The sequence below is a fragment of the Miscanthus floridulus genome, chromosome 19, assembly GCF_019320115.1.
Source record: "Miscanthus floridulus cultivar M001 chromosome 19, ASM1932011v1, whole genome shotgun sequence".
Taxonomy (NCBI): domain Eukaryota; kingdom Viridiplantae; phylum Streptophyta; class Magnoliopsida; order Poales; family Poaceae; genus Miscanthus; species Miscanthus floridulus.
The window spans coordinates 35274473-35301587 of NC_089598.1; the positions used below are offsets into that span (position 1 = coordinate 35274473).

The following is a 27115-nucleotide window of genomic DNA, read 5'->3' on the forward strand; positions in this document are numbered from 1 at the left end:
TAGTTATGAGCAAATTGTTTTCCTAAAGTATAATCGAGGACATTCAGAAATCACCAGAACCACTACTGAGGGTGAAGCTACACAACTCTAGGAATTAAACGTTGCAGCGAACAAAATCTGGGTAGATGCAAAAACAAAATGGAAATCAAATAGCTATATATAGCAGTGATGCATTTACATGCATGCACCCGCTCAATAATCATGCTGGGGACCTGGGCCGAGCACGCTACCCGACTTGCATGCGATCAGCGCACGAATAAGGTGTATGTGGTTTGTGTTTGTCCGAGGCGAAGTGCATGGCGCCCCGCAGAGATCGAGGCGGGGGCTGGCCATGGGCCGGCCATGGCCGCTCCACGTACTCCACCTCACCCTCAGCCCCTTCTCTCCCTCTACACACTGCTTCACATCTCCATCTCTCTCTCCACTCCCCCGCTTTTGCGCTGCGACAGCTCCCTCCCCTGACACGATGACGACAACGACGGTGGGGAAAGTCAGAGAGAGATATGAGCCCGTCCACCCCCTGTCTTAAAGCGTCGTTGTTCGACTGATCATCCTCCGTCGAGTGCCGCGCCACCGGCGAAATGGTGAGTTCTTGCCTTTCTCTTTGCATAATGCAGTGCAGGCCCGCAGCCGCGATGGCGTATTGGCAGTGTTCACCGGTTCGAGTCGTGCTGGCTGGGACTGACTGCTTAGTACGATTATAGCGTGTGAACCTGATGCGTGTTTGGCTTTGCAACGGATTTGAGCGGGAATGCAAATGCTTTGTTAAATAGGTTTAAGAAACTCTTCTAGACGATAACAGACTCCCAAATTTCCAATGCAGGGGACTAAAGTTAATATAATCGTGGGGTCTCATGTGTGGGCTGAAGATCCCGATACTTGCTGGGTCGATGGAGAGGTGGTTAAGATCAATGGCGAAGAGGCTGAGATCCAGGCAACCAATGGGAAAAAGGTAACATGCATGCATTCGGATGTTGTCAGCTCTACATTTTTTAATTTGGTCTTGTAAATTGCTTCTGGGCTTTAAATTTTATGTAATCCTGCTTACCGTCATGCTGCCACATTTTTAGATTGTTGCGAATTTGTCGAAACTATATCCCAAAGATATGGAAGCAGCTGCTGGTGGAGTTGATGACATGACAAAGCTCTCCTATCTCCATGAACCAGGAGTGCTGCAGAATTTGGCGATCAGATACGAGCTTAATGAAATCTATGTACGTTAGTTGTTTTTTTTTACAGATTGCTGTGTGATCACTTCACTTTTGATGCTTTGAGAGACACCCTATGTTCTTTATTATGGCTGACATTTTATCATTTACTCAGACATACACTGGCAATATTCTCATTGCTGTAAATCCTTTCCAAAGGCTGCCCCATTTATATGATCCGCATATGATGCAACAGTATAAGGGTGCTCCATTTGGAGAGTTAAGTCCACATGTTTTTGCTGTGGCAGATGTTGCGTACAGGTAAGTATGATAGCTAGAGGACGTTGCAACCTTGTTAAGTGTTTTCTCGTTTTCCTAGATTCCTATGTTTCTTTGAAAAAATTTCTGTGCATTTCTATCTTCTCTAATGCACTACAAAAGGTTGATAGTTAGAATCAGCTCAGTATTTCCACATCCTACAAGCTGTTCTCACTGTTATTTTTTACTTGAACAGAGCTATGATTAATGAAAATAAGAGCAATGCCATTCTTGTGAGTGGTGAGAGTGGTGCTGGAAAAACAGAAACAACAAAAATGCTTATGAGATATCTTGCCTATTTGGGTGGCCGAGCTGCAACTGAAGGAAGAACAGTAGAGCAACAAGTTCTCGAGGTAAGACAGCCAGTGTTCGGATTTGCAAGGTGGTTGTACTGTTATATTACTTATACCTCGGTTAAAAATGTATTGTTTATTCTTGTGCCTGCAGTCAAATCCAGTTCTTGAAGCTTTTGGCAATGCAAAAACTGTGAGAAATAACAATTCTAGGTAAAAGAAACTCAGTATCCTAAGTACAGCCAGTTGCCTTTTTCTTTCTCCAAAACATGGACCTGCATATGTGTAGGTCTCATTTTTTTTCCTTTCATAATGGTTGGTGCAGTCGGTTTGGTAAGTTTGTTGAGATTCAGTTTGATAAGCATGGGAGGATCTCTGGTGCTGCTATCAGAACTTACCTTCTAGAAAGATCACGTGTATGCCAAATATCCGACCCAGAGCGCAACTACCACTGCTTTTATCTCCTTTGTGCAGCACCACAGGAGGTATTGGTTTACATTGTCCTTATGTATTTGTTATGAGTTATGCACTTGTGGAGTTGTGGCTGGCATTCTTTACACAAATTTTAAAGTTTGCCTACTTTTTAGAGGATATTTGGTTAGTAATACAACTAAATCCTGTGGCACCAAACTTTCAGGACGTCGAAAAGTACAAATTAGGAAATCCTAAGAGTTTCCACTATCTCAATCAATCAAATTGCTATGAGTTGGTTGGGGTAAGTGATGCCCATGAATATTTAGCTACCAGAAGAGCAATGGATATTGTTGGTATTAGTACTCAGGAACAGGTAAAAACTCAGTTATGTCCATCTGTTCATTGACATGATTGATGGCTACTTTAACTGAATGTTTTTTCTCACTTGTCTACAATTTAATTTCTATCCAGGATGCTATTTTCAGGGTTGTTGCTGCTATCCTTCATATTGGCAATATCGAATTTTCCAAGGGGAAAGAAGTTGATTCCTCTGTCCTGAAAGATGAAAAATCTAAGTTTCATCTTGAAACAACTGCTGAGCTTCTTATGTAATAACTACCTGTCTTTTGTTTTGATTCATTGTTGATGAGATTATCATGTGCATCCTGTATGGAGTGTTGAGGGTTCTCTGTGTGTCAGGTGTAATCCTGGAGCCTTGGAAGATGCTCTTTGCAAGCGTGTCATGGTAACACCAGAGGAGGTTATAAAAAGGAGCCTTGATCCTTATAATGCAACCATTAGCAGGGATGGTCTAGCAAAGACGATATACTCTCGCTTGTTTGACTGGTAACACAATAATGCCATTTTTGTTCTTTATAGCATTTTGCAACATACAAGAAGAAACAAAAGCTCACTCTCCATTGTGAACCACTACTATTTTTTCAGGCTTGTTGATAAAATTAATAGTTCCATTGGGCAAGATGCTAGTTCTAAATGTCTTATTGGTGTGCTGGACATCTATGGTTTCGAGAGCTTCAAGGCCAACAGGTAACCTTCACTGCAATTTAATCTTGTACCTACCATCCACAATGTTCTTTTGAAAGACTGACACATCATTTATTTCTACAGTTTCGAACAATTCTGCATCAACTATACAAATGAGAAACTGCAACAGCATTTCAATCAGGTAACATTTAGTCACACAAAGGAATGTTTCATGTGAATGAGAGATTGAGACCTGATGATAGCCATTTATCAGCAACCAAAAGAATACACATTTATGTCAGAGGTATTTCTTTGTTCTTTTCAGCACGTTTTCAAGATGGAACAAGAGGAGTACACTAAAGAACAAATTGATTGGAGTTATATTGAGTTTGTCGATAATCAAGATGTTCTTGACCTTATTGAGAAGGTACACGTAGATATCAACATAAAGTTTTTAATATAAAGCATTTTGAAGTTGAACATTCCAAATTCTGTAATGTATAGCTTAATTTTTTTTTCCCAACATTTTGGTGTTACCTTGCATCAATCATGCATAGTAGTATACTCCGTATGTGCTGATGTGAAATGCAATCAAGCACTTAATTATGGATACGATAAATATATGGCGTCCAGAGGGTGCTGTTCGCTTTGACAGAAGCCTGTCAGCCTGTGACGGTGTTTCTTCCTCCACCTCCCTCCTCGTCTCGCGTTTCTCCGCCCTGGTCCGCGCTCCCCCTAAGCGCGAGCAGTCCGCCCCCGTCCGCCTCCCTATGAGCGCGGCCCTCCTCTTCGTGATGCAACAGCTGGATCCACGAGAAGATGGGGAGGAGCAGAGGAGGTCGTGGGGAGCGGAGGCAGCCGGCGGTGGATCCGCCCCTCCTCCCCGTGACGCAGAAGCTGGAGGCCAGGAGGATACGGGGAAGAGCAGAGGCGGTCGTGGGGAGGAGCAGGGCCATTGCTGGCGTGCTTGTTGGCGGTGAGGAAGACGGGCGGCGCCGCGGCCCGCGGCGGTGTGAGCGGTGAGGAAGAGAAAGACGGCTCCGTTAGCTCTGTTTGCTTCCGTTTACTTCTATTGAGACGGGCGCTCCAGATAAGGAGGGCGCCAAATCCACTCTCGTCTTATTTAGACGTGTAACATCCTTTTTTGCTGAAAACCGCAGCAAAGCTGAATACAGTGGAAGGGCCATCTGGTGCTCATAAACTTCTCATGAGAGAAGCCACAGCAATGCAAATGACCCTTGTTTAGGCCAGGGAAAGATGTTTCACCCATTTTTATTGTACTTGTTTTTAGATCTCAGAAATCTTTATCAGTCAGTTTTCCAGTGGATTCTCAATTTTAACGATAATACCGAATTTTATTTGATTGTCCTCCATTTGCAGAAACCTGGTGGTGTTATTGCACTTCTTGATGAGGCATGGTATGCCTAACGTTCATCTTTCTTGTTTTTCCTGTCTTCTCCATCCATATTCACCTGTGATATAACTGATTGTGAGTCTATGACCAATGACTAGATGAAAAGCTATGTTAACATGCTCTCTTTCCCTCTCTCTTTACTGCATCCAGTATGTTTCCCAAGTCAACACACGAGACGTTTGCCCAGAAGCTGTACCAGACTTTTCAAAAGCACAAACGATTTGTGAAGCCAAAGTTATCTCGTACCGATTTTACAATTTGTCACTATGCTGGAGAGGTAACTTTTTTTTGTGGAATTCAGTTACATGAGGGTATTATTGTACGCTGATGCTTGTGGACTTGTGGTATTCAGGTGTTGTATCAGTCTGATCAATTCCTTGACAAAAATAAAGACTATGTCGTGGCAGAGCACCAGGAACTGCTAAGTGCTTCTAAATGCTCGTTTATCTCTGGATTATTTCCACCTCCGCCAGAGGAAACGTCTAAATCTTCCAAGTTCTCTTCCATTGGAGCTCGCTTTAAGGTCAGCTCTACATCCATTTACTTTTCTCTCCATTTTGCTAATATGCACGGTGGATTTTTCATTTCTATGCTTTCTACGTGGCAGCAACAACTTCAAGCCCTTATGGATACATTAAACTCTACAGAGCCTCACTATATCAGATGCGTGAAGCCAAATAATGTTCTAAAACCAGCGATTTTTGAGAATGTCAATGTCATGCAACAATTGCGATGTGGTGTAAGTGATCTTGAACAATGACTTATTGTTACAGTCTACTATAGTGCACATGGTAGCTAATTAAGTTGAAATCTATTTATGGCAAAATCGCTTGACTAAATTTCATGCCATTTATCATCAGGGTGTACTTGAGGCTATCAGGATCAGTTGTGCCGGGTATCCGACACGTCGCACATTTTATGAGTTTTTGCATCGTTTTGGAATACTTGCACCTGAGGCCCTTGAAGGGAAGTAAGTTCGTTATTGAGCTTGTGCTGATAAGTATTTTCACAATGGTTTTGCTAGTGCTTCTAACAGCGCCTTTTTTTTAATATCTTAACAGTAGCGATGAAAAAGTTGCATGCAAGAGGATTTTGGAAAAAAAAGGCCTTTTAGGCTTTCAGGTAACATGAACTCAAATTCATTTTTCTTATCGCATAGTTTTGTTAATCAAAGTTAATGCCTAACCTATGATGGAGAGCTATTAGTGATCTCTCAAAGGAATTTGTTCATGGATTTTTTTGTACTCCCTCCGTTTCCAAATATATGGCGTTTATAGGGCAAGCTAATTAGTTAAAAAATGAATTGATTAGCTCCTCCTAAATATCATATATTTTAAAACGGAGGAGGGGGTACCTATTTACTAGTGCTTGCTTATTTTTACATTCCGGGCAACCAAACACTGCAAGCATAGCACCGAAATACAGACAAATACAGGACCTTGATAACTGTTTTGCATTAGGGCTTCAATGTACTACTTATTTTCATCACACTAACTCGGATTTATATTTCTTAGATAGGTAAAACAAAAGTTTTTCTGAGAGCCGGCCAGATGGCTGAACTAGATGCTAGGAGGACTGAAGTACTCAGTGCTGCGGCAAAAACAATTCAGGGGAAAATGCGGACACATATCATGCGAAAGAAGTTCCTTTCTTTGAGGAAGGCATCTGTATGTGTTCAGGCCATATGGAGAGGTATGTTTTTCATATAATTAACTGTAGCACTAACCCTGTTTCATTTTACTAATAACCAATTGACAATATCATGCTTCACGTTTTAGGAAGATTGGCTTGTAAACTGTATGATAACATGCGAAGGGAAGCAGCTGCCATCAAAGTTCAGAAAAACCAACGTAGGCATCAGGCAAGAAGATCCTACAAGCTCCACTATGCTTCTGTTCTTGTAGTGCAAACTGCATTGCGAGCAATGGCAGCACGAAAGGAGTTCAGATTTAAGAAGCAATCTACGGGGGCAGTTACAATTCAGGTGGTTTTGAGTTACTAGTAAACAATTATGCAACTCAACTGAGATAATGCTTCGACATTGGATATGTACCTTACCTGAATGCTCTGACTCTGCATGGCAGGCTCGTTATAGGTGCCATAGGGCTCATAAGTACCATAAGAAGTTGAAATGGGCAGCCATTGTTGCACAATGCAGATGGAGGGGAAGAATTGCAAGGAAAGAACTAAAGAAACTCAAAATGGTATGCATTGTATCCCAGTAAATGCACTACTGTACATGTCATGTTTCGTGTTATTAAAACTCATGGAATGAAAGATATAACCACATGCCAGAGCAGAGTAAATGATGCCATTCTCTGTGGAGTAGTTCATAAAGTTGGCAACGATGTAGCAGCATCAGAGTGTGCAAAAGACTGTCATTTTTAATGCATTGCAATATGCTATCATCTTCTCTTCAGGAAGCAAGAGAAACAGGTGCACTCAAGGAAGCAAAGGATAAACTCGAAAAGAAAGTGGAAGAACTTACATGGCGCGTGCAGTTAGAGAAACGACTAAGGGTATCTTTTCTTTTAACTTCTTTGTTTCTTCTCATGTGTTCCATTCCGTAAGCACTTCTAAGAAGCAAAACATAATTGTATCAATATTTCAGCTTCTGTAGTTTTAATATGTGCTAAGATATTGACATATGACTATTTTTTTCAATTATTTGACACAAGTGAATTCATGTGCACACAGACAGACTTGGAAGAAGCAAAAGCACAGGAGTTGTCAAAAATGCAGAGCTCTATGGAAGCATTACAAGCTAAACTGGATGAGGCAAGCACAAAGCTTGCCAAGGAGCGAGAAGCTGCCAAGACTATTGAAGAAGCGCCTCCTGTAGTGAAGGAAACTCAGGTCGTCGTCCAAGACACCGAAAAGATTGATTCCTTGACAACAGAAGTTCAAGAACTTAAGGTTTGCAGTCTACAACAACTATTGTCTGGAATTTCCTATTCATTTGCTCATCCTTTTACAACAACGTGACCCTATCAGATAAACTGAAGTGCTTCATATTTGGACGATTGAACACTTACACTCAATTTGTGACGTCTGATTTGCGGTCAAAAAAAAATTTGTGACGTCTGACTTCATTTTGCTGTAGACTTCATTACAATCAGAAAAACAAAGAGCTAATGATTTAGAAAAGAAACGTTCTGAAGAGGAACAAGCAAATGAAGAAAAGCAAAAGAAACTGGATGAGACTGAAAACAAAATGCGTCAATTTCAGGACTACCTGAGAAGGTTTAAGCTTTTTACATGCTCATCATTTTCTTTTGTGCTTCCACCACTGATGTTTCTATGTTTTGTCCTATTTTGCACGAGCCATGTCCAAATTCTCCTTTCATATTTAATCTTTAGACTAAATCTTTCCAGCAAAGTACATGCTAGAGTTCGTTAAACCTTATGTGTGTGTGATCTGCATGTTCTCATTCAGGTTAGAAGAGAAACTCGCTAATGTAGAATCTGAAAATAAAGTGCTTCGACAGCAAGCTGTTTCAATGGCTCCAAGCAAAATTCTTTCTGGCCGCTCCAAGTCCAATTTACAAGTGAGTGTTGCTATTTCTTTTATCTTATCTTCAATTTTGCAAGATTCTATCAATGAATTACGCCTCTTGTTTGGTCTACAGAGAAGCTCTGAAAATGTTCAAGTATCAAGCACTGATCCAAAAATAACTCCAGTAAGTGGCTTTCCATAGGTTATAGCAGCATACAATAAATTACTTGAAATATATCAAGTAAACCTTTGTTTCTCTATTGGTGCTTCAGGAATCCAATAATACGTCCTCACCTAAAAAGGAATACGATATTGATGATAAGCCACAGAAGTCACTTAACGAAAAGCAGCAGGTGTGGCCTGCCATCTATTCATGTGTCTTTAGGATCACTACATAGATCCTTGGATTCATGTTGCTCTGTCAACTGATATGTTTTGGACCTTTGCAGGAGAATCAAGATCTATTAATTAGGTGCATCGCACAACATTTAGGCTATGCTGGGAATAGGCCAGTTGCTGCTTGTATTATATACAAATGCCTTCTCCATTGGAGATCATTTGAAGTAGAACGGACAAGTGTTTTTGATCGCATCATTCAAACCGTTGGACATGCAATTGAGGTTATAATCATGATGCAATTTTCTTGCTATCACCTACAATGCTAAAGTAACATCATTTTGCTTGTGTTATGTAGACACAAGACAACAATGAAGTCCTAGCATACTGGCTTTCAAATGCTTCGACGCTATTATTGCTGCTTCAACGGACATTAAAGGCGAGTGGATCGACTGGTATGGCTCCACAGCGTCGACGGTCATCTTCTGCTACACTTTTTGGACGAATGACGCAGGTATATATATATGTTTTTTTTTGAAACAAAGGCAGGAGCTCTGCCGCTCAATTAAGACGAAAGAGTATAATAATGTACAAGAAGGTTAGCCAATCGAGTAGCCAAAATGGCACCCGAGAGGCTAACCACCCCATGCGACGCGATTGAGCACAAACACGACACACTGCCATGGATCATCGTTGCCGAGCATGGAAGCAAAGCTTCCAGCAACTTGGACTTCCCATGGCAGGCCACCCAGTGGTCACCTCCCGACGGGTCCCAAGGAAGTACCGCCACCGGTCATCGTTGCCAAGCTCAACCAACGAAGAGCAGCTCCGACTTCCAGTCGCGAACCCATGCCTCGTTTCGAGGCCGTGGCGATAATCCAGATGCGACGCCTTCAGGAAGGGAGCGACGCCGATGGCGCCACCGTCGCACGTCCAAAGTGGACCGGGTTTTCACCCTTGGATGACATGCTAGAGGGAAAACACGACGCCCCCAACAGGGAAGCGGCGCCCAATGGCGTCGCCGTCGCCAAGGCTTTCGCCCAAGAACCCTCTAGCATGAACGCCGGGTCGCGAAGCCGGACCCCCTGCCAGCCTTCACCGCCATCGTCGCTGTCCCGCCGCCCCACGGAAGCCCCTTCAGAGGGGCATCGACGCGCCGGCTGCATGCAGCAGCCGCACAACTGCGTCGGCCGCCACCCCCTCCGTCCGGGCCACGCAGAGCCGGACCTGACTCCACCGCTCGCGTCCCAATGCCGCACGACAAGGCCGCCACTGGCCATCTTCGTCGGCCCTAGCACCTGCCGATGTCGCAGCCGACCTCGCCGCCAGCCGCTACAGGGCGTGTGCCCCACCATCTCGGGCGACGCCCCCAGCCCTGGACCGCCGGATCCGGACACCAGGCCCCGAACCTGGCGCCCCATGCCGCCGCCGCCGCCTGAAGGGTCGAGATGGCGACTAGAGGGGGGGTGAATAGTCTTTTCTAAAACTTAATTGCGTCGGCTAACCGATACAAATGCGGAATTAAGACTATCGGTCTAGCCAAGACTATACCCCACTATATATGTTCACTAGCACCTTGCAAAGATAACAATTAAGCAATAAAGGTGCCGGGCTAGCTAGAGCTCTCCTAAACAATTCTAGGAGCAAGGTTACACAAACCTATGCCACTAGTACTTTAAGTGACAAGGGAGCTCCTACACATGCTAGTAAGCAAAAGCACAAAGCTAACTAAGCTCACTAGCAATGCTCAATAATAAGGCAACCAATGCCTAATTAGAGAGCGCAAATACTTAGCTACACAAACTAAATAATGTGACTAACAAGGTTACTAAAACCAAATTAGCCACGCAAGGGAGCTACTTCTATGCTACACAAGCAAGAAGGTAATTAGCAAGCTACACAAGCTATCTAATTACAAGAGCAACTACATAAGCTTAATATGTATAAAAGTAATTGCAAGCTTATATAATGGGGATGCAAACCAACGGGAAGAACAAGGTTGACACGATGATTTTTCTCCCGAGGTTCACGTGTTTGCCAACACGCTAGTCCCCGTTGTGTCGACCGCTCACTTGGTGGTTCGGCGGCTAATTAGCATCACCCGCTAAGCCCGCACATCGGGCGCCGCAAGAACCTACCCCTTGAGTGAGGGTAGCTCAATGACACGCTTTACTAGAGTTGCTCTTCGCGACTCCCGCGGGGCAAGCACAATGCCCCTCACAAGCACTTCTCCGGAGCGCCGCACAAGCTTCTTGCGCGCTTCGACGGAGACCACCACCAAGCCGTCTAGGAGGTGGCAACCTCCAAGAGTAACAAGCACCACCGGCTTGCAACTCGATCACCTAGTGCCACTCGATGCAACCTCACGATGCAATCGCACTAGAATCGCTCACTTACACAATCGAATGATCACTATCAAGTATATGTGTGATGGAGGGCTCCCAAGCACTCACAAGCATGGACACTAAGTCCCCTTTGGTGCTCCTCTACAGCCATGGCCGAGGGCCACTTCTATTTATAGCCCCAAGGGCTAAACTAGCCGTTACCCCTTCACTGGGCAACGGTCGGGCCGACCGGACGCTCCGGTCGTGTTGACCGAACGCTGGACCTCAGCGTCCGGTCGCTCACAGACGACCACGTGTCCCGGTTCCAACGGTCACTTGACCTGACCGGACGCTCTAGCTTCAACTGACCGGACGCTGGACCCTCAGCGTCCGGTCGTTTCCAGTAAGCTCCCGAGCATGACCGGACGCGTCCGGTCGAATGCGATCGGACGCAGCCAGCGTCCGGTCACACTCCAGCGACTGCTACACTCCACGTCAGCGCGACCGGACGCAGCCAGCCAGCGTCCGGTGCATTCAGATCCAGCGTCCGGTGCATTCAGATCCAGCGTCCGGTCAGTTGACCGACGCCAGCATCTTCTCCATTCTCTTCACCCTTGCTCAAGTGTGCTAACCACAAGAATTTGCATCCAGCGCAATAGAAAATAGACATTTCATTTTCCCGAAAGCGCCGAATCCCGCCGAACAAGCTCGGCGAGAGGGAGAGAGGGACCCAAACCCATCTCAACCCTACAAACACCACCGCCTTTGTAAATGTGCCAACACCACCAAGTGTACACCACCATGTGTATGTGTGTTAGCATTTTCACAATCATTTCCCAAAGGATGTTAGCCACTCAACTTGCCACGCCACTCGATCCTAGCGATAATACAAAGTTAGATCACTCGAGTGGCACTAGATGACCGATATGCAAACAAGTTTGCCCCTCTTGATAGTACGGCCATCTATCCTAAACCCGGTCATAAACTTCTCTACACACCTATGACCGGTGAAATGAAATGCCCTAGGTTATACCTTTGCCTTGCGCATTCCATTCCATCTCCTTCAATGTCGATGCAACACATGCACCAACATGATCAACAATGATATGATCCACTTCATATCATCACATGATCATATTGGTTCATCGATCTTGACTCTACTTGCTCTTCACCATTGCCATCGTCCATCGGCGCCAAGTCTTGCTCAAGCTTCACCGCCACGCGGTCCATCACTCAAAAGCCTTCGACTTGCCCTTCACGCTTGCAACCGGTCCATCAAGCCAAGTCTTGTCTTGATCTTCTCCACCTTGATCACATGACTCAATGTCATGTCTCATGTGCATTTAAGCTCCTTCATCATCACATATGTGAGCTTTGCAACATCTCCAAGCCATTTTCACCTTCATGGCATATGTTGCTCACACACATGTACCTGTGGACTAATCACCTGTGTATCTTACATAAACACAATTAGTCCACCTAAGTTGTCACTCAATTACCAAAACCAAACAAGGACCTTTCACCGCCTCCGTCTTGACCACAACCGCAGGCACCGCCTTTTGCCGGCCCGTCGCCCTGCCCGCCGCCGTGGCTGGCAAACCGGCCACCACGGGCAGGCAAGCCAACAGGTTGCCTCCCTGGCCAAAGCCAGTCCCTGAAGAGGCCCGGCTGCCACCGCAACAGCCAGGGCCGTGAGGGGAGAGGCATGCAGAGGAGAGAGCGCTGCCCCCAGCGCCATCACAAGCCCCGGTCGCCGCCGCAACCGACACCGGCCGCCACTGCACCCGCCGCCGGCCCCGAAGCCGAACTGGCCACCTGGAGTCCAGATCCGGCCTCCCGGGCACCGTATCTGACCTCACGTGGCCCGGACCGGCAGCCCCAGCTGTCGCCGCCGTCGCCGCCGTCGCCGTCAAGAGAGGAGGAGGGGAACGCGCGGAGGAGAAAGAGAGCCCGCCGCCGTCCCCTGCGCCAGCTCGGGCACCAGTCGGCGCCGCCATAGCCACGATGGCCCTCCCCGCTGAGCTCCACGCAGCTCACGTGAGGGGAGGGGCCGTCGGCCTGCTGCCCCACGCGCCGCCAATAGAAGGGAGAAGGGCCCCGCCGCCCCATCCCTGTCGGCCGGGCGGCCAGCTCCGGCGGCGCGGCAGGGAAGGGAGGGGAGGGGCTGCTAGGGTTTGGGGGGGGGAGCGACGCGGGGGCATATATATATGTTCTTAATTTTTGCGCTCATTTCTTTTGTTCTTCTTTAAATGAAGCTTCATATTTAATGAATATGCTTTTTATTCCCTATCTAATTCTAGAGCTTCAGAGGAGCGCCACAAGGTGTAAATCTTTCTCTCATAAATGGAAGCATGGTTACTGGAGTTGAAACTCTGAGACAAGTCGAAGCCAAGTATCCCGCTTTACTGTTTAAACAGCAGCTTACAGCATACGTGGAGAAGATATATGGAATGATCCGGGATAATTTGAAGAAAGAGATATCTCCCTTGCTTGGCTTGTGCATTCAGGTATTCACGATTTCTTAGTCCACAGAATGATAACCATCGTGTTGGCTTGTCTAACTGATGGCTTCATGTGATTCTCCTTTCGAATACCAACACTGCAGGCCCCGAGAACATCAAGGGCAAGCTTAATGAAAGGGTCTTCACGTTCAAACACTAATACTGCTGCCCAACAAGCTTTGATTGCTCACTGGCAAGGGATTGTGAAGAGCCTAGGAAATTTTGTGAACATACTGAAAGTGAACAATGTCGGTATAATGTTTCTTTTTTTTTTCCTTCATTTCTTAGGAGAAATTTTTTGAACAGCTAGAAAAGCATTATTCATATAATTTTTTTGCATGATCATTAAACATGATTAAAGTTGTGTATCATTGTGCCCTGCCTGTGTATGACACTGCTGCAGGTTCCTCCATTCTTGGTGCGAAAAGTATTCACTCAGATATTCTCATTTATCAATGTACAACTATTTAACAGGTAAAGTACGTTTAAAACAGAGCTCTTAACTGTTGACTTTCCATACTCCAGAAGTGTCTTACTGAGCTTCATTTTAACATGGTCTGTCTGTCTTCAGTTTACTACTAAGAAGGGAGTGCTGTTCATTCAGTAATGGCGAGTATGTAAAAGCAGGATTAGCTGAACTTGAACATTGGTGCTATAGGGCTACTGATGAGGTATCATTAGCTATTCTTGTTACATGCCAATTATAGATGATATAAACATATTCATGATTGAAGATTGCACAACAATTTGTTCTAAACCATATGCTAGTTTTTAACTTTTTATGCACATGCTTCTTCTGTGACTAATAACAAAAGAAAAATAAACATATTAAACAAAGATACATGTTATTTGAACGCTTGCAACTCAGCATCAAAATTGAGTTCTCATCTAGTGCTTTTCCTACTTGCAGTATGCAGGTTCAGCCTGGGATGAGCTTAAACATATTAAACAAGCTATTGGTTTCCTGGTAATTTGTTTTTCCATTTCTCCTATCATGACAATACAAGGAGTGATACATAAAGTGTAAGATTGCAGCTTGAAAATATAGCAAAATCAAATATACAGTTCTCTCTTTAATCTTTATTACAGGTAATTCATCAAAAGCCAAAGAAAACATTCGATGAAATAAGTCACGACCTTTGTCCGGTAAGGGACAAATTTTTTATTGTCTAATTTTGTCCCTCACTCTGCTAGGAGAGAGATATTCCCTTGGATCTTGTTAAGAACATCATGACTTCCTTTTTAGGTACTTAGTATACAACAACTATACAGGATTAGTACTATGTACTGGGATGACAAGTATGGAACGCATAGTGTCTCCCCAGAGGTAAACTTCATACTGTACTACATTTTTGCATTTCATTGCAACTGGATAATAATTGAGCATGTATGATTATCATATTAGGTAATATCAAACATGAGAGTATTAATGACAGAAGACTCCAACAATCCTGTAAGCAATTCATTCCTCCTGGATGATGACTCGAGGTTACTTTCTCTTCGCTCATATCAATCTTTTGTCCTATGCCACTTTTTTTTAAAGTACTTCTACTTATGCAACTGCACTTTTTAATGCAGCATACCATTCTCTGTGGATGACATATCCAAATCGATGCAACAGATTGACATATCTGACATTGAGCCACCTCCATTGATCCGAGAGAACTCTGGTTTTGTATTCTTGTTGCCGCCGCCTGAATAGATGTGTGGCATGATGGCCAATTTGGTCAAATGATTGCAAGAACCCAGAATGGTTATTGGGCGACAATCTATGCAGAGCTAGAATTTCTCTAGTTACTTATGCCCAATGGAATGAAGTGCATGGCTTCCTCGTTAGCACCTCTGTGGCTTTACAGATAGATGTTGATCATCTACACCATGGCAAATGTAACAAATCCGCTAGTTTTTTTTGGCATGCCTGGACTCACCTAGTGTTGATCCACCTCTAGTCAAGTAGTCGCGCACCCCATAGTGCTATTGTTTGCCTTTTTGTTCCCATTCATCTTTGCCTTTGATTAATTTCCAAAGTCCAGAGCTTTGGTACCCTAGTTCAAGTCTAGTTTAGAAGGGCTTAGTAAAACCAGTAGAAATTCACCCTTTCCTTTCCTCAGGTTGTTTTTAGTTCTAGAGCATTTTGTGGTGAGTTTGGCAGAGCTGGGCAATAGGATGTTTAATTTCCTCTGTTGTCAACGGTTCGATTCTTCGGTGACATCTTTGTATTATTACTGATCTTGTGTATACGTTACATTGAACCTCATGCCTACAATGATATAGATGACTATTTTGAATGAATCATTATGTGAGTGTGTATTTTTCTCTTTCTCTTTTGAATGTATTTTCTGTTCTTTCTACACGCAAGAGGTCAACTAGTTTTATTTGTGATACTGTTTCACTTCTATGACATTTTTTACCATGAAAAAGTCCATTTTAGCTCTTTGGGCTATCGTTGTAGTCTGATTTGCCTCAAACTCTAAAACCGGACATCTTGCCTCTTCAACTCTCAAAACTGTTTAAATTACCTCCTTGCCACGGTTAGAAGTGGTTTCTCAAGGTGGTCTCATCTTTTTTTAGTTTTAAAAAGAATTCGATAAATACCTAGTAAGGCTTAAACCACAAAGAATATCTCTAAGCTTAACAAAATATTTAGAGATCATGAAAGTGTCTCTAAAAGCTTAAAAAAACTATGCAACACAACCAAACAAGCCATGCAGAAATATTATCCTCTCTCAGTAAGGTTAAACAGTACCCAGCCAAGTAACCAAGCAGCCCTCTTCCTCCACAAACAAAACAAAAAATTAGAAAAAGTTAAATTTTCCACCTAACTCCCCTGTCAATTCCCACCACTTAGGTGGCGTTTGGATCCAGTGACTAAAATTTAGGAGGTGTGGGTGTTCGGATACTAATAAAAAAATAAATTACATAATCCGTTAGTACTGCACGAGACGAATTTTTTAAGCCTAATTAATCCGTCATTAGTATATGTTTACTGTAGCATCACATTGTCAAATTATGAACTAATTAAGTTTAAAAGATTCATCTCGCAAATTAGTCGTAAACTATGTAATTAGTTTCGTAACCGGTCTATATTTAATAGACGATGCTAATATGAAACACCACCTCCCGTTCCCCTTCCCACAAACCCGTCCTGCCTTCTGTGTTCTCTCTCGATCCTCCGCGAAATCGACGCTCTCCACCTTGAAAAACCCTACTCCGCTCGAGGAAACCGCCGTCGCGCCCTCCATCAGATCCAGCCATCCAGGCACCAGTGCGTTGCGCGAGCTACCCCTCGCAGATTCCCACACTAACCATGTGTGATCCGGATAATTCCGGGTGGTCTTTTGTTCGCCCGTTGTATCCCCGCCAGGTGCCCGGAGCTAGGCAGGTAACAAATCTGCGGCGCCCTCGGTTGCCGATTCGGGTCGGCGGCACAAGGAGCTACGGTGCTAACCTCAGTTCGTATGCTTGCCTTCTCTTGTTCGCATCTCGTGTCTTCATTTTTCCTTCCTTATGTTATCGGTCACCAGGTTTTCGTATGGATATTTGATTTGGTTTGTCTGAGGCCTGGATCTATGAACTAGTAGAAATGTGGTAATATATTGCGAATAGTTTAGGGTTTCAGTCTCATTTCCGAGCTTAGTATATGATTAATTTGTGTTTCTCGTGGGATTCTGATCTGCCAGCCTGATGATTAGCATTGTTTGCACAAAGAACGGAGATCTGAATGCGCTTCCTCGTCGAAGCCCGCTTGACTGTTTCTCATGGCAGGCAGGCTTGCTCTGGTGACCGTTGACAATCTACCATTCCCTCAGGCCCTCTGCTCTGCTATGTTTGGTGTAGTTTTCCTCCCTGAGAGGAAAACTGCAACCACACATACACACATGCATGCATGCATATATACACACATATATATTTATATATCCTCAGCTCCTGCTTTTCCACTGAGCAGTCTGAGCGGGCTCCGGGGAATGCTCCTGTAGATGCAGAAGTTATGAAGGTGGCAGGTTGGAAGAATGCCCTGTCTGAATTTATTTTAACTTGTTTAACGAGTTCTTTGTTACTAGTGCAAAAGCTATTTTGATTTTGAAGTACTGCAATGCAGACTGTGCTGCTTTTGATGTGGTTGGTATCCCAACATCTTACTGCAGCAGATATTTGAGTTGCAAACTTGCAATTTTTTGCTCTATGGGGGCAACATTGGCATTTGGCAGATGATGAGAAGCGAACAGGGCCATAATGGCATCTGTAGTGCTACTTGTTCCTGGGGGGCACAATAGCATGATGACTCTATCTACGGGAATCTCTGATGTTGAATTGGTAGTGCCAGTTTTTGTTTATAGCTTATGCATTGAATGAGGTTGGTTCGTGTTGACCATGCTAGCCTCTTTGAATAAAAGATATGTGGTTTTTCCTTTTACAGATAGAATATAAGTTTGTGTAATGTGTGTTTACCATAATCTGTCAACCTGCATTTAAGAGCGGAGATGTTTGGATCGATACCTCCCAGGCAGGAGTCTCGCCAGGCAATGATCTCCTCCACAGGCGTTCAAAGCTCCGTTTGCCAGGCAACCTTGCCGGGAGAGAATCCAAACATGCTTGGGCTGTTTGCTTTGCACCTGGGCAAAGCTGCCTGGCGTGAGCGCTGCTCCCAGGCGTCCGATTTTGGGTGCCTGTGGCGAGGATTGCTGCCTGGCGGGAAGCTCGCCTGGGAGGCCGCGAAGCAAGCACGCCCTTTCTCGAAAACTCCCTCGGGTTCACAAATACATGGTTGGCACACATTTTCACCGAGTAAGAAAATATCGGCAGATGGAGAAAAGAAAAACAAGTACTTCTGCAGTGTTCTTAATAGCTTGACAAGACATTTAATGTTTCCCAATTTTAGTATCAGTTGATATCTGATTTTCTATCATGTTGTCTCCTGGTGTTCTTATTTCGCTTTAGGTATTTGTTGGAGGATGTATGTCTGTCATGCATCTGGGAGTTAAAATATGCCAATATCTCACCATTTCACTGCATAGAAACATTGATAGATGACGAGAAGATCTTCAGTGTTCCCTGGATCAGGGATGCAATAGCATGATGATCCCGGTCTAGGGGAATCTCTGATGCCAATATCAGGTTCTTCTGCTTATTTTCTTGCACATTGTCTTTTTTTCCTATGATCATATTTGATTTGGGTGTTATTTGAGTATTCTTAAGTAATCTGAGGCTCTTTCTGTTTATTTCGTTTTTCCTTATGAGTATTAAGCTGTAAGGGTTCACAGATGGGTAGATGCTTGTTAAACCATGGATTGGTTTAAGCAAGTTCTAGAAATTGGCATAATGCAAAAGCATGCAGCTTGCAACCTACATGTATTCTAGTTTCAGAGTTTGTCATGGGGTGTTCTGATTTGCTGTCCTGATGATTACCTCTGCACTAAGAGTGGAGATTGGAATACACATATTTGTTGATGCTGGCTTGGCGCTGGGTTGGATCGTGTACTCCCTCCGATTCCAAGTACAAGTCCAATCCATCGATCTATCCATGCATATTTCACTCTGATTTTCTTCCACCAAGCTGGCTGAGCAGGCTCCGACTAGGATGTGTGTAGGTAAAAAAGGAATTAAGGCTTTGACAGACATATAGGATGCTCCTATAGTACCTTTGTATGCGCACGAGGAAGATTATTTGTGCATAACTGCCATATATAAAGGGCGTACCCAGTGCATAGAGCTCCCGCTCTGTACGGGGTCTGGGGAAGGGTGTAAGTGGCAAGTCTTACCCTCGCCTGTGCAATGCGAGGAGACCGCGATTCGAACCCGGGACCTTCCGGTCACAGGCGCTAAGACTTTACCACTTGCACCAGGCCCGCCCTTCTTTAACTGCCATATATAGTGCCTGGAAAAAGTTCTGATTTATTTGGTTTTATTCTTGAAGCTAGTAGTCCAGTGTTTTGGTTTTGCTATGGGCCATTTTGATATTCAAGCCTGATGATTAATGGTAATTTGCATCAAGAGTGATGATCTGAATGCACTTTTCCTGTTAATGGATGTGCCTGGCCACTCTGGTTGATGGTCTGCTGCTGCTGCTCCATGGCCTTCATCATCGTCATCATCATTCTCTCTCTCTCTCTCCCCCTCTCCATCAACCTAGCAGGCTAAGTGGGCTCTGGAAAATGTATATGTAGATGCAATGATTATGAAGGTTTGCCTGATATAAGAATCCCCCTGATCACGAACAATTTTGTTTTGTTTTTCTCGAATACGAAGGAGAGCTGTGTATCATTGCAACATTTTTTTTGTTAAGAGTTATCTCTATGAGCTTGATGTTTTTACTCTTTGTTTTTGGCAAGCAGATTTTCCAAAACATCATTGCAATTAACCTTTCTTTTTCTGATTTTTCTTTTTGATTAAAGCAAATTGTGGAGTTGTGTTGGTCTTGTCAAATTTTGTCATCCAATCTGATCAGCTGTTGAAATTATGCGTTTTTTCAAGATTGGGATCTAGTTTATATGCCACACAATGTGCCAGTTCATAAATAGTTGATCTGCGTATCATTGCAACAATTTTTTTTTGTTATGACTTATCTCTATGAGCTTGATGTTTTACTCTTTGTTTTTGGCAAGCAGATTTTCCAAACATCATTGCAGTTAACCTTTCTTTTTCCGATTTTTCTTTTTGATTAATTGTGGAGTTGTGTTGGTCTTGTCAAATTTTGTTATCCAATCTGATCAGCTGTTGAAATTATGCGATTTTCAAGATTGGGATCTAGTTTATATGCTACACAGTGTGCCACTTCATAAATAGTTGATGATTGCAGAAATTACACTTTGGCAGAGGCATAACTCGTCCCTGTAGTTCTGTTGCATTGTGTTTTCAGAAAAAGGTCTTTCATTATTATGCTTGCAGAAATTCAGAAGTCCTTGAAAAAAGTTCTGATTTCTGTGGTTTCTTGAGGCTAGTAGTCTTTTGGTTTTGTTATGGGGGCAGGCATTCTGGTATACCAGCCTGATGATTATGATGTTTGCATTAAGAATGGAAATCTGAATGTATTTCTCCCATTGAAGGGTGTTTGGCCACTCTGGTTGGCCTGCTGCTACTTCTAGTACTACTACTACTGCCTTCATGGGGCTCATCTGTCTGTCTGTCTGTCTGTCTCCTGCTTGTCCACAACCAAGCTGGCTAAGTGAGCTCTGGGGAATCCTTATGTAGACACAAGGCTTATGAAGGCTTGGCAGATACCAGATAGAAGAATGCCCCTGATCAAATATTTTCTTTTATTTTGAGTGATTTCTGCCTAGAAGCTTGTCTTTCACTATGTGTTTTGTTGTCTTGTCCTAACTGGGACCTCAGTTTTTGTGGTTTATGTTTGCGGTAATAAATCAAATGGAGCTGTGAATGGTTTTATTATTGCCAAATGTCATCGTCCATGTAGCCAGCTGTTGAACTTATGTGATTTGTCAAAATTTGGATCTGATTTATGTGCTACCAAGCTGGCTAAGTGAGCTCTAGGTCAGCGTTCTGGCATTCCAGCATGATGATTATCTTTGCAGTAAGAATGGAAACCTGAATACACTTGTTTATTGAAGCAGGCTTGGCTGCTGTGGTGGATTTTAATATTTCCTCCCATCACAAATATAAGTTCATCCATAACTTGTCCCTGTAGTACTGTTGCATTGAGCTTTCAAGACATTTCATTATTATGAATCAGCTTGCACAATTTTGATGTATAATACCTGGAACGATGGTTAGGCTGTCTGTAGTGCAAGGTTTCTCTATTTACTAATGCCCAATGAAATGGCTCTCATTAGCACCTTCATGGCTTTACAGATAGGACTTGATCATAAGTTCCATGGCAAATGTAGCAAATCAGATTGTCTGACTGGTTAGAGCGTCTTGGGTTCGACTCCCCGTGGGAGCGAATTTCAGGCTGGGGTTAAAAAAATTCCCTCGTCTGTCCCATGTTAAAGCACAGGTCTAAGGACCGGCCTGTTCTCTGGAACAAGCCCGAAGTTCAAATCACAGGAAATTCATTTCCCCCTAGGATATAGTTTAGTTCCAGAGACCAGAGCACTTGATGTCAGTTTGCAAGACAGCAAGAGCACGGTCTTAGGCTATTGAGACCTCTAGGTTATTCATTTTCCTATTCCTGTGAATGATTTGGTGAAGACCAGAGTCCAGATCCCGGTGGTATAGGCTATTGAAATTTTTCTATATTTTTTTTACAAGGATCTTTTCCGTTAATGATTGGTGACTTTAGGCTTGTTTAATCCACCGGTTCTAAAAGTTAGATGCTTGGTGACTTCGGGTTTGTTTGAGTCACCAGTTATAATAGTAGCTAGATACTAGATAGTTGCTGCTAACTTAACTAGGTAATTATTGACGGGTCTGTTTGGATCTACCTATTTATAAGTGTTTGACATAGTCAGTGTTTTTTTAAACGATAAAGGTAAATAGTGTTTTCCTAGACGCTAAAGGGTAAACGATAATGATATGCCACAGGCGTCCGACCTGTGACTCTCATCTGGACGCGGCTCCACAGGAGCGGGCCCTATCTCTGACAAAAAAACAAATCCCCACTTGCTCATCTGCTTATTTGCCCGGCGCTCGGTGTAGCATGGTCGCTCATCTGTCTGCGCCCCTTCTGCGCTCGTCGGCTGCCACGCCATGCTCTTCCCCCGCTGCCTCGCGCTCCATCGTCGATTGTGCCACACGCCCGTCCCAGTCACTTGCACCGCTCGCTACCTTGCCGTCTGTTCGTCCCCATCGTCGTCGCGCGCGCCGCTGACCCCGCCATGACCATTGGGGCGCGTGTGCCGTGGTGTCTCAGGTTTCCCTCGGCTGAGCCAAGGGCACCCATGAGCGCGGTAGTTGCTGGTGGTGCTCGTGCGCGGTAGCTCACCGCTGACTCCCACCTCGACGCTCGGAATCGACTGGCCCGGCCTTCCCCTCCTCTATGTTACATAAGTATGTTTCAAGTGTTTCAGACGTTTCAGATGTATCTTGCAACTATTTCATCTTGGTGTTGCAAAAAAGTAGATCAGGGGATGTTGCACATGTTGCAAGTGTTTCAGAGGCATTGCAAACGTTTGTTTAAAATGTTTCATCTGTTTTTAGACATATGTTGCAATCGTTTTTTATCTGGATGTTGCATATGTTTCACACATATATTGCAACAATATGTTTCTAATGTTGCAGCGGCTTTTCATGTTGCAATGCAAGTTGCAAGTGTTTTATTTGGGTGTTTCACTGGTTTCACACACATGTTGCAAGTGCATGTTTCAAATATTTTATCTATGTTGCATTCAAATGTTTTTTCATGTTGCAAGTGTTTTATGTTGTTCGGCCAGGGGGCAGTGGACGGGGCACGCGGCACGCCGGGGGACGCGCGGACCGGTGTGCTACGGGTTGGGGGCGCTGGGGAGTTGCAGAGTTGCCCGCCCGAAGAGTCGGAGAGAGAAGGGGGTCAGAGAAAGAACCGGCGGGCGTAGAAATGGGGCAGAGTGCACTCATGGGCGAGGTGAAGGCGGACGGGGGCACGCTGCGCGAGTCCAGACGTGCTTTTGGACGTCGGGGCATTGGCCACTCCGAAGGGTTAACGGTCAGTTACCTAGCATTTAACCATTATATTTATGTAAAACGGTCTATTAGACGAGCTAAATGTCCCATTAAACATGATAAGTAGAAGATTAAATGAAAATGACGTACTATCATGTAGTGTTTACATGATGTTTTTAAACATATTATTGTTTAGGCGAATAATGGGGATAAACAGACAATTAAATGAAAATGACGTCATGTAGTGTTTACACAATGTTTTTAACATATTAGTATATTACTGTTTAGGTGAATAATGTGTATAGATAGCCTGAGGCGTACGTGACTTATTAGCATCTATTAGCACCTCCTTCGTGCAACTATAATAAACTAATTATGAGTAGCTTGACTAGTTTAAACAATATTTAGTATACATATTTGTCAAAATTTTCTGGTCCGCGTCATAAAAGATGCTAGGCGAAGAAGTATAAACAGCATATTAGTCTGTGTAAACAATACTTAAATAATAAATGAAAGCCATGACCCTAAACGGTGAACTAAATAATTGGACTATTAAAAACCGTCTAAAATGTCTAAATAGAATCGAGCTAAATGTGATTGAAGGTACATGGCCATTTAAGTCACCATTTAGTTAATAATAGGATTACAACTACCACATTGACATCGAGCTAATTGACATTGAGCATCTCAAGAGTATCCTTTATTTTTTCCCAAAACATTGTATTTTGCAACTTCCAAAAAAGTATTAGAAGAAATAAAAAAGGCCATCTCCAAGAATTTCTAATAATCCACTTCTAAAATATAGAAGACAATTTTACATTAGGAATCTAGATTCTCTCTCTTGTACATTTGCATCAGGAACCATTTTCTACTCTATATTTTTATTCACGTCCTTCTACTTTTAGATTGGCCGAAAGAAGATACGCGTGACCTGGAGTCCACGGATCTTTACGCGCAAGAGGGTTTTTTTTTTCTCAAGTGACAAAAAATTAGGAGATGAGTTTGGGTGTTGTTGGAGATGGATTTTTTTTTATCCATCCCAAAAATCATGGATTGAGAAGGATTATTGTGTACCCTTGGAGGCTCTGAGTAACTAAGTATATGACATGAAATGGGATTTAGTCTTCTTCTTAGAAAAAATGATAGATTAATTTTACATGCCTAAATACGGGATCGATGATCCCATAAAGTCTTTTTAGAGCATCACCATTAAGATGCCTAACCTTTTTTTTTTTTTTTTTTTTTTTGAAAAAACCGTCTTCCAGCACTTGCCTTTAAAAGAAATTCCTCCTAAAACCATTCCTCAGGTTTTTAAGGGCCCCCATTTTTCTGTCGGTGTTGTTTCTTCCAATATGCCCGCCCCTTGGGCTATCGTCCGATCGCTCGCTGTCTTTCACCCCGCTCACTTCGTCCCTGACTAGATCCGTCCTTCCTCCATCTTCTGCGCCGAGCCTCCACTGCTCGCTCGGCTTCTCACTCCCGCACTTCTTCGCCATTTACGGCAGCAAACATCTGATTCGGGAGATTATGGGTGCTATTTTGCTATCCCTCATCTTATCTATCGCATGACAGGTAAATCTGCGGCGCCCTCGATTGTCGATTCGTCCGGGGGCGCAAGAAATCCGATGGTAATCTCAGTTTGTTTGCCCCCCTTGCCTTACCTTGTGTCTCCATTTTTTTTAATTTATTTTATTCCGGATCCCCCTGCCTTACAAACATATCTCGACGAATCTGCTTTCTAAAGCACGCGTTCTGAGTTACTTTGTTTTCGACTTTTCGTATGGATTGTTGACGATTTTGAGGGCCTGGCTCTATGAGCTTGTAGAAATGCCTAATCCCTTTTAAATAGGTTGTGGTTTCAGCCTCATTTCCGAGCTGACTAGATGATCGTTTTTTTTCATGATGGCTATTCTAATCCGTCAGCCTGATGATTAGCATTCTTTGCACAAAATTCGGAGATCTGAATGTGCCTTCCGTCGAAGCCTGCTTGACCGCGGTGGTGGGTCATGTGAGCCAGTGAGCTCAGCTCGTTGACTCCCTTACTACTCCCTCCATTCCAAATTATGGCCCTGTTCGTTTCGCTGAAATTTGGCTTATGCTGACCAGTTTCCTCTCAGGGAAACTACCAGCTACTACACACACATGCATGTATATATATCCTCGCTCTTCTTCCATCACTGACTGGCCGAGCAGGCTCCGGGAGATGCATCTGTAGATGGAAAAGTTATGAAGGCTATCCCAGATTGGAAGAATGCCCTGCTTAAATTCATTTTTAACTTGTTTAACAAGTTCTTTATCATTATCTGAAAAGCTGTTCCTATTATAAAGCACTGCAATGCAGCCTGGGCTGCTTGTGATTTGGTCAGCATGCTGTTAATGATTTCACTGTAGCTTGACAGATATTTGAGGTACAAACATGCAGTATTTTGCCCTATGGGCAAAATTGGCAGATTATGAAAAGCAAAGAAAGTTGCATCTGCTGTGCTCCTGGTTCATGGGGGCAGTCGGCACAACGGCATGATGACTGTCTAGGGGAATCTCTGTTGCTAATGCTAATGCGAATTTTCTTATATAGCTTACAAAGTGGATAGATTGATGTGTGTACAACCATGCTAGTGATAGGTATCTTTTGAATCGGAGTAATGCATTTTAGATGCTTTTTTATGGCCATAAAATTTTTTGGCATCTCATCTGTGACTGAGATAAGCCATTTTAGCTTGGGTGCAGTGACGAAGCCAGAAAAAAATTTAGGAGGGGCTGAACAAAAGAATAGAGGCTTTTTTTTATCTTCTCTTAACCTTAGCCCCTCTTACCTAATACATATATACATAAAATTTTAAGGGACCACGTGCCTAGGATCGGTAGGGGGGGCTAGAGCCCCCCTAGCCCCACCGCTGGCTCCGTCGCTGGGTGCTGGTTGTCTGGAATTAAGTCACTGTCTGTTGATTCTTTCCTATCAGAAACATGTCTGGTGTGCGAGTTGCCATATTTCGCCACTTCACCGCATAAGAAAAAATGTCAGATTGTGAGAAGAAAGACAAGAACATCTGCAGTATTGTCAATTCAATTTCGCGATGCAAAAGTATGATGACTTGGGGAATCTATGATGCTAATCTAGTAATATTGTTTTGAAAACCCTATTTATTTTCTTGCAAGATGTGGCTCTTGTTTCCTTTCTTTTTTATTATTTTTTGCTTTAGGTGTAGTTTGGAGGAATTATGTTTGGTATTTGCATGAGAATTGCCATCACAACATTTGACTGCATAAAAGCAGGTAATGGCAAGAAACAGGACAAGGACATCTGCAGTGTTCCTGGTATCAGGGACGTAATTGCATGATGCCTGTTTTGGGGAATCTCTGATTCCAATATCAGATTCAACATATTTTCTTGCAAGTTGTCTCGTCTCTTGTGATGATGTTTGGCTTTCTGTTCTGGCTTGTCCAATGTTGTCTATCATATTCTAAATATCAGTCCATCGACCATCCTGGCTAAGAGGCTATGGCAAGTGTCCCTGTAGTACAATTGCATTTTGTGCTAAAGAAAGATCATTTGTGAAAGCATGAGTCCACTCCACTTGCAGAAATGCCAATGCGTGGTACCTTAAAAAATTTCTGAGTTTCTGTTCATTTTGGAGGCAAGTAGTTCAATGTTTTGGTTTTGTTAGGGGGTAGGCATTTTGATATACCAACCTGATGATTATGGTGTTTGCATTAAGAACGGAGATCTGAATGCATTTATCCCGTTGAAGCCCGCTTGGTCACTCTGGTGGTGGTGGTGCTGCTACTATTACTACTACTACTACCTTCTCAGCCCCGTCCCTGTCCCTGTCCCTGTTCCTCCCCCTCTCTCTGGCTGCTTGCTTCATGCCTGCCTCCGTGTGGATGTGTGTGTGTGAGATTTTGTGAACCAAGCTGGCTTAAGTGGGCTCCGGGGAATGCATATGCAGATGCAAGGTTTATGAAGGCTTGGCATGAATGCCCCCTAACCAAACAATTTTATCATGTAAAAGTAATCTCTATATGGTTGGTGTTTTTACTCTTGTTTTTTTGGATACCCTGTTTGCTGAATTGTTGCCCTTTCTTAACTGCAATGCCAGTGACCTCTAGTTTCACTGTTTATTCTTTGGCTTAAAAAAACAAATGTTGGAGTTGTGTATTGTCAAATGTTCTCTTCCATCTGGATTTGGATCTTAATTTACATGTCCATAGTGGTTGATGATTCAAGGTTGGGATTTGTTGGAAGTGAACCAGGGATTTGGAATGGCAACATAGTCAGGTACCCTGCATTGCAAACAAGGTGAGATGAAATGAATTTTTATGACCATTGATTTAATAGATGGACAGGTGCTTGTT

The 27115-nt window shown here is 43.5% G+C and overlaps 1 protein-coding gene across 3 annotated transcripts; it reads left to right on the top strand.

Annotated features, from left to right (window-relative positions):
* The first annotated feature begins 405 nt into the window (after nucleotides 1–405).
* On the top strand, nucleotides 406–15532 carry LOC136527484 (myosin-11-like). 3 transcript variants are annotated; one of them, XM_066520236.1, is made up of 39 exons: nucleotides 406–584; nucleotides 824–952; nucleotides 1071–1214; nucleotides 1324–1469; nucleotides 1663–1819; nucleotides 1914–1972; nucleotides 2085–2244; nucleotides 2397–2546; nucleotides 2645–2781; nucleotides 2873–3019; nucleotides 3119–3220; nucleotides 3302–3359; nucleotides 3483–3584; nucleotides 4538–4575; nucleotides 4722–4848; nucleotides 4924–5094; nucleotides 5179–5310; nucleotides 5432–5541; nucleotides 5633–5693; nucleotides 6086–6263; nucleotides 6350–6555; nucleotides 6656–6775; nucleotides 6992–7090; nucleotides 7269–7487; nucleotides 7675–7814; nucleotides 8008–8119; nucleotides 8201–8251; nucleotides 8340–8420; nucleotides 8517–8687; nucleotides 8762–8917; nucleotides 13028–13234; nucleotides 13333–13476; nucleotides 13632–13702; nucleotides 13800–13899; nucleotides 14139–14195; nucleotides 14318–14374; nucleotides 14475–14555; nucleotides 14634–14716; nucleotides 14807–15532. In XM_066520236.1, the coding sequence occupies exons 1-39, from the start codon at nucleotides 582–584 to the stop codon at nucleotides 14928–14930; spliced, it is 4590 nt and encodes a 1529-aa protein (XP_066376333.1). In that variant the 5' UTR covers nucleotides 406–581; the 3' UTR covers nucleotides 14931–15532. The 3 variants fall into 3 exon arrangements, 2 of the variants coding, with proteins under 2 accessions (XP_066376333.1, XP_066376332.1); XM_066520235.1 differs by lacking the exon at nucleotides 406–584 and having other exon boundaries at nucleotides 818–952; XR_010776801.1 differs by lacking the exons at nucleotides 406–584; nucleotides 14318–14374; nucleotides 14475–14555; nucleotides 14634–14716; nucleotides 14807–15532 and having other exon boundaries at nucleotides 818–952; nucleotides 13333–13480; nucleotides 14139–14174.
* The last annotated feature ends 11583 nt before the right edge of the window (nucleotides 15533–27115 follow it).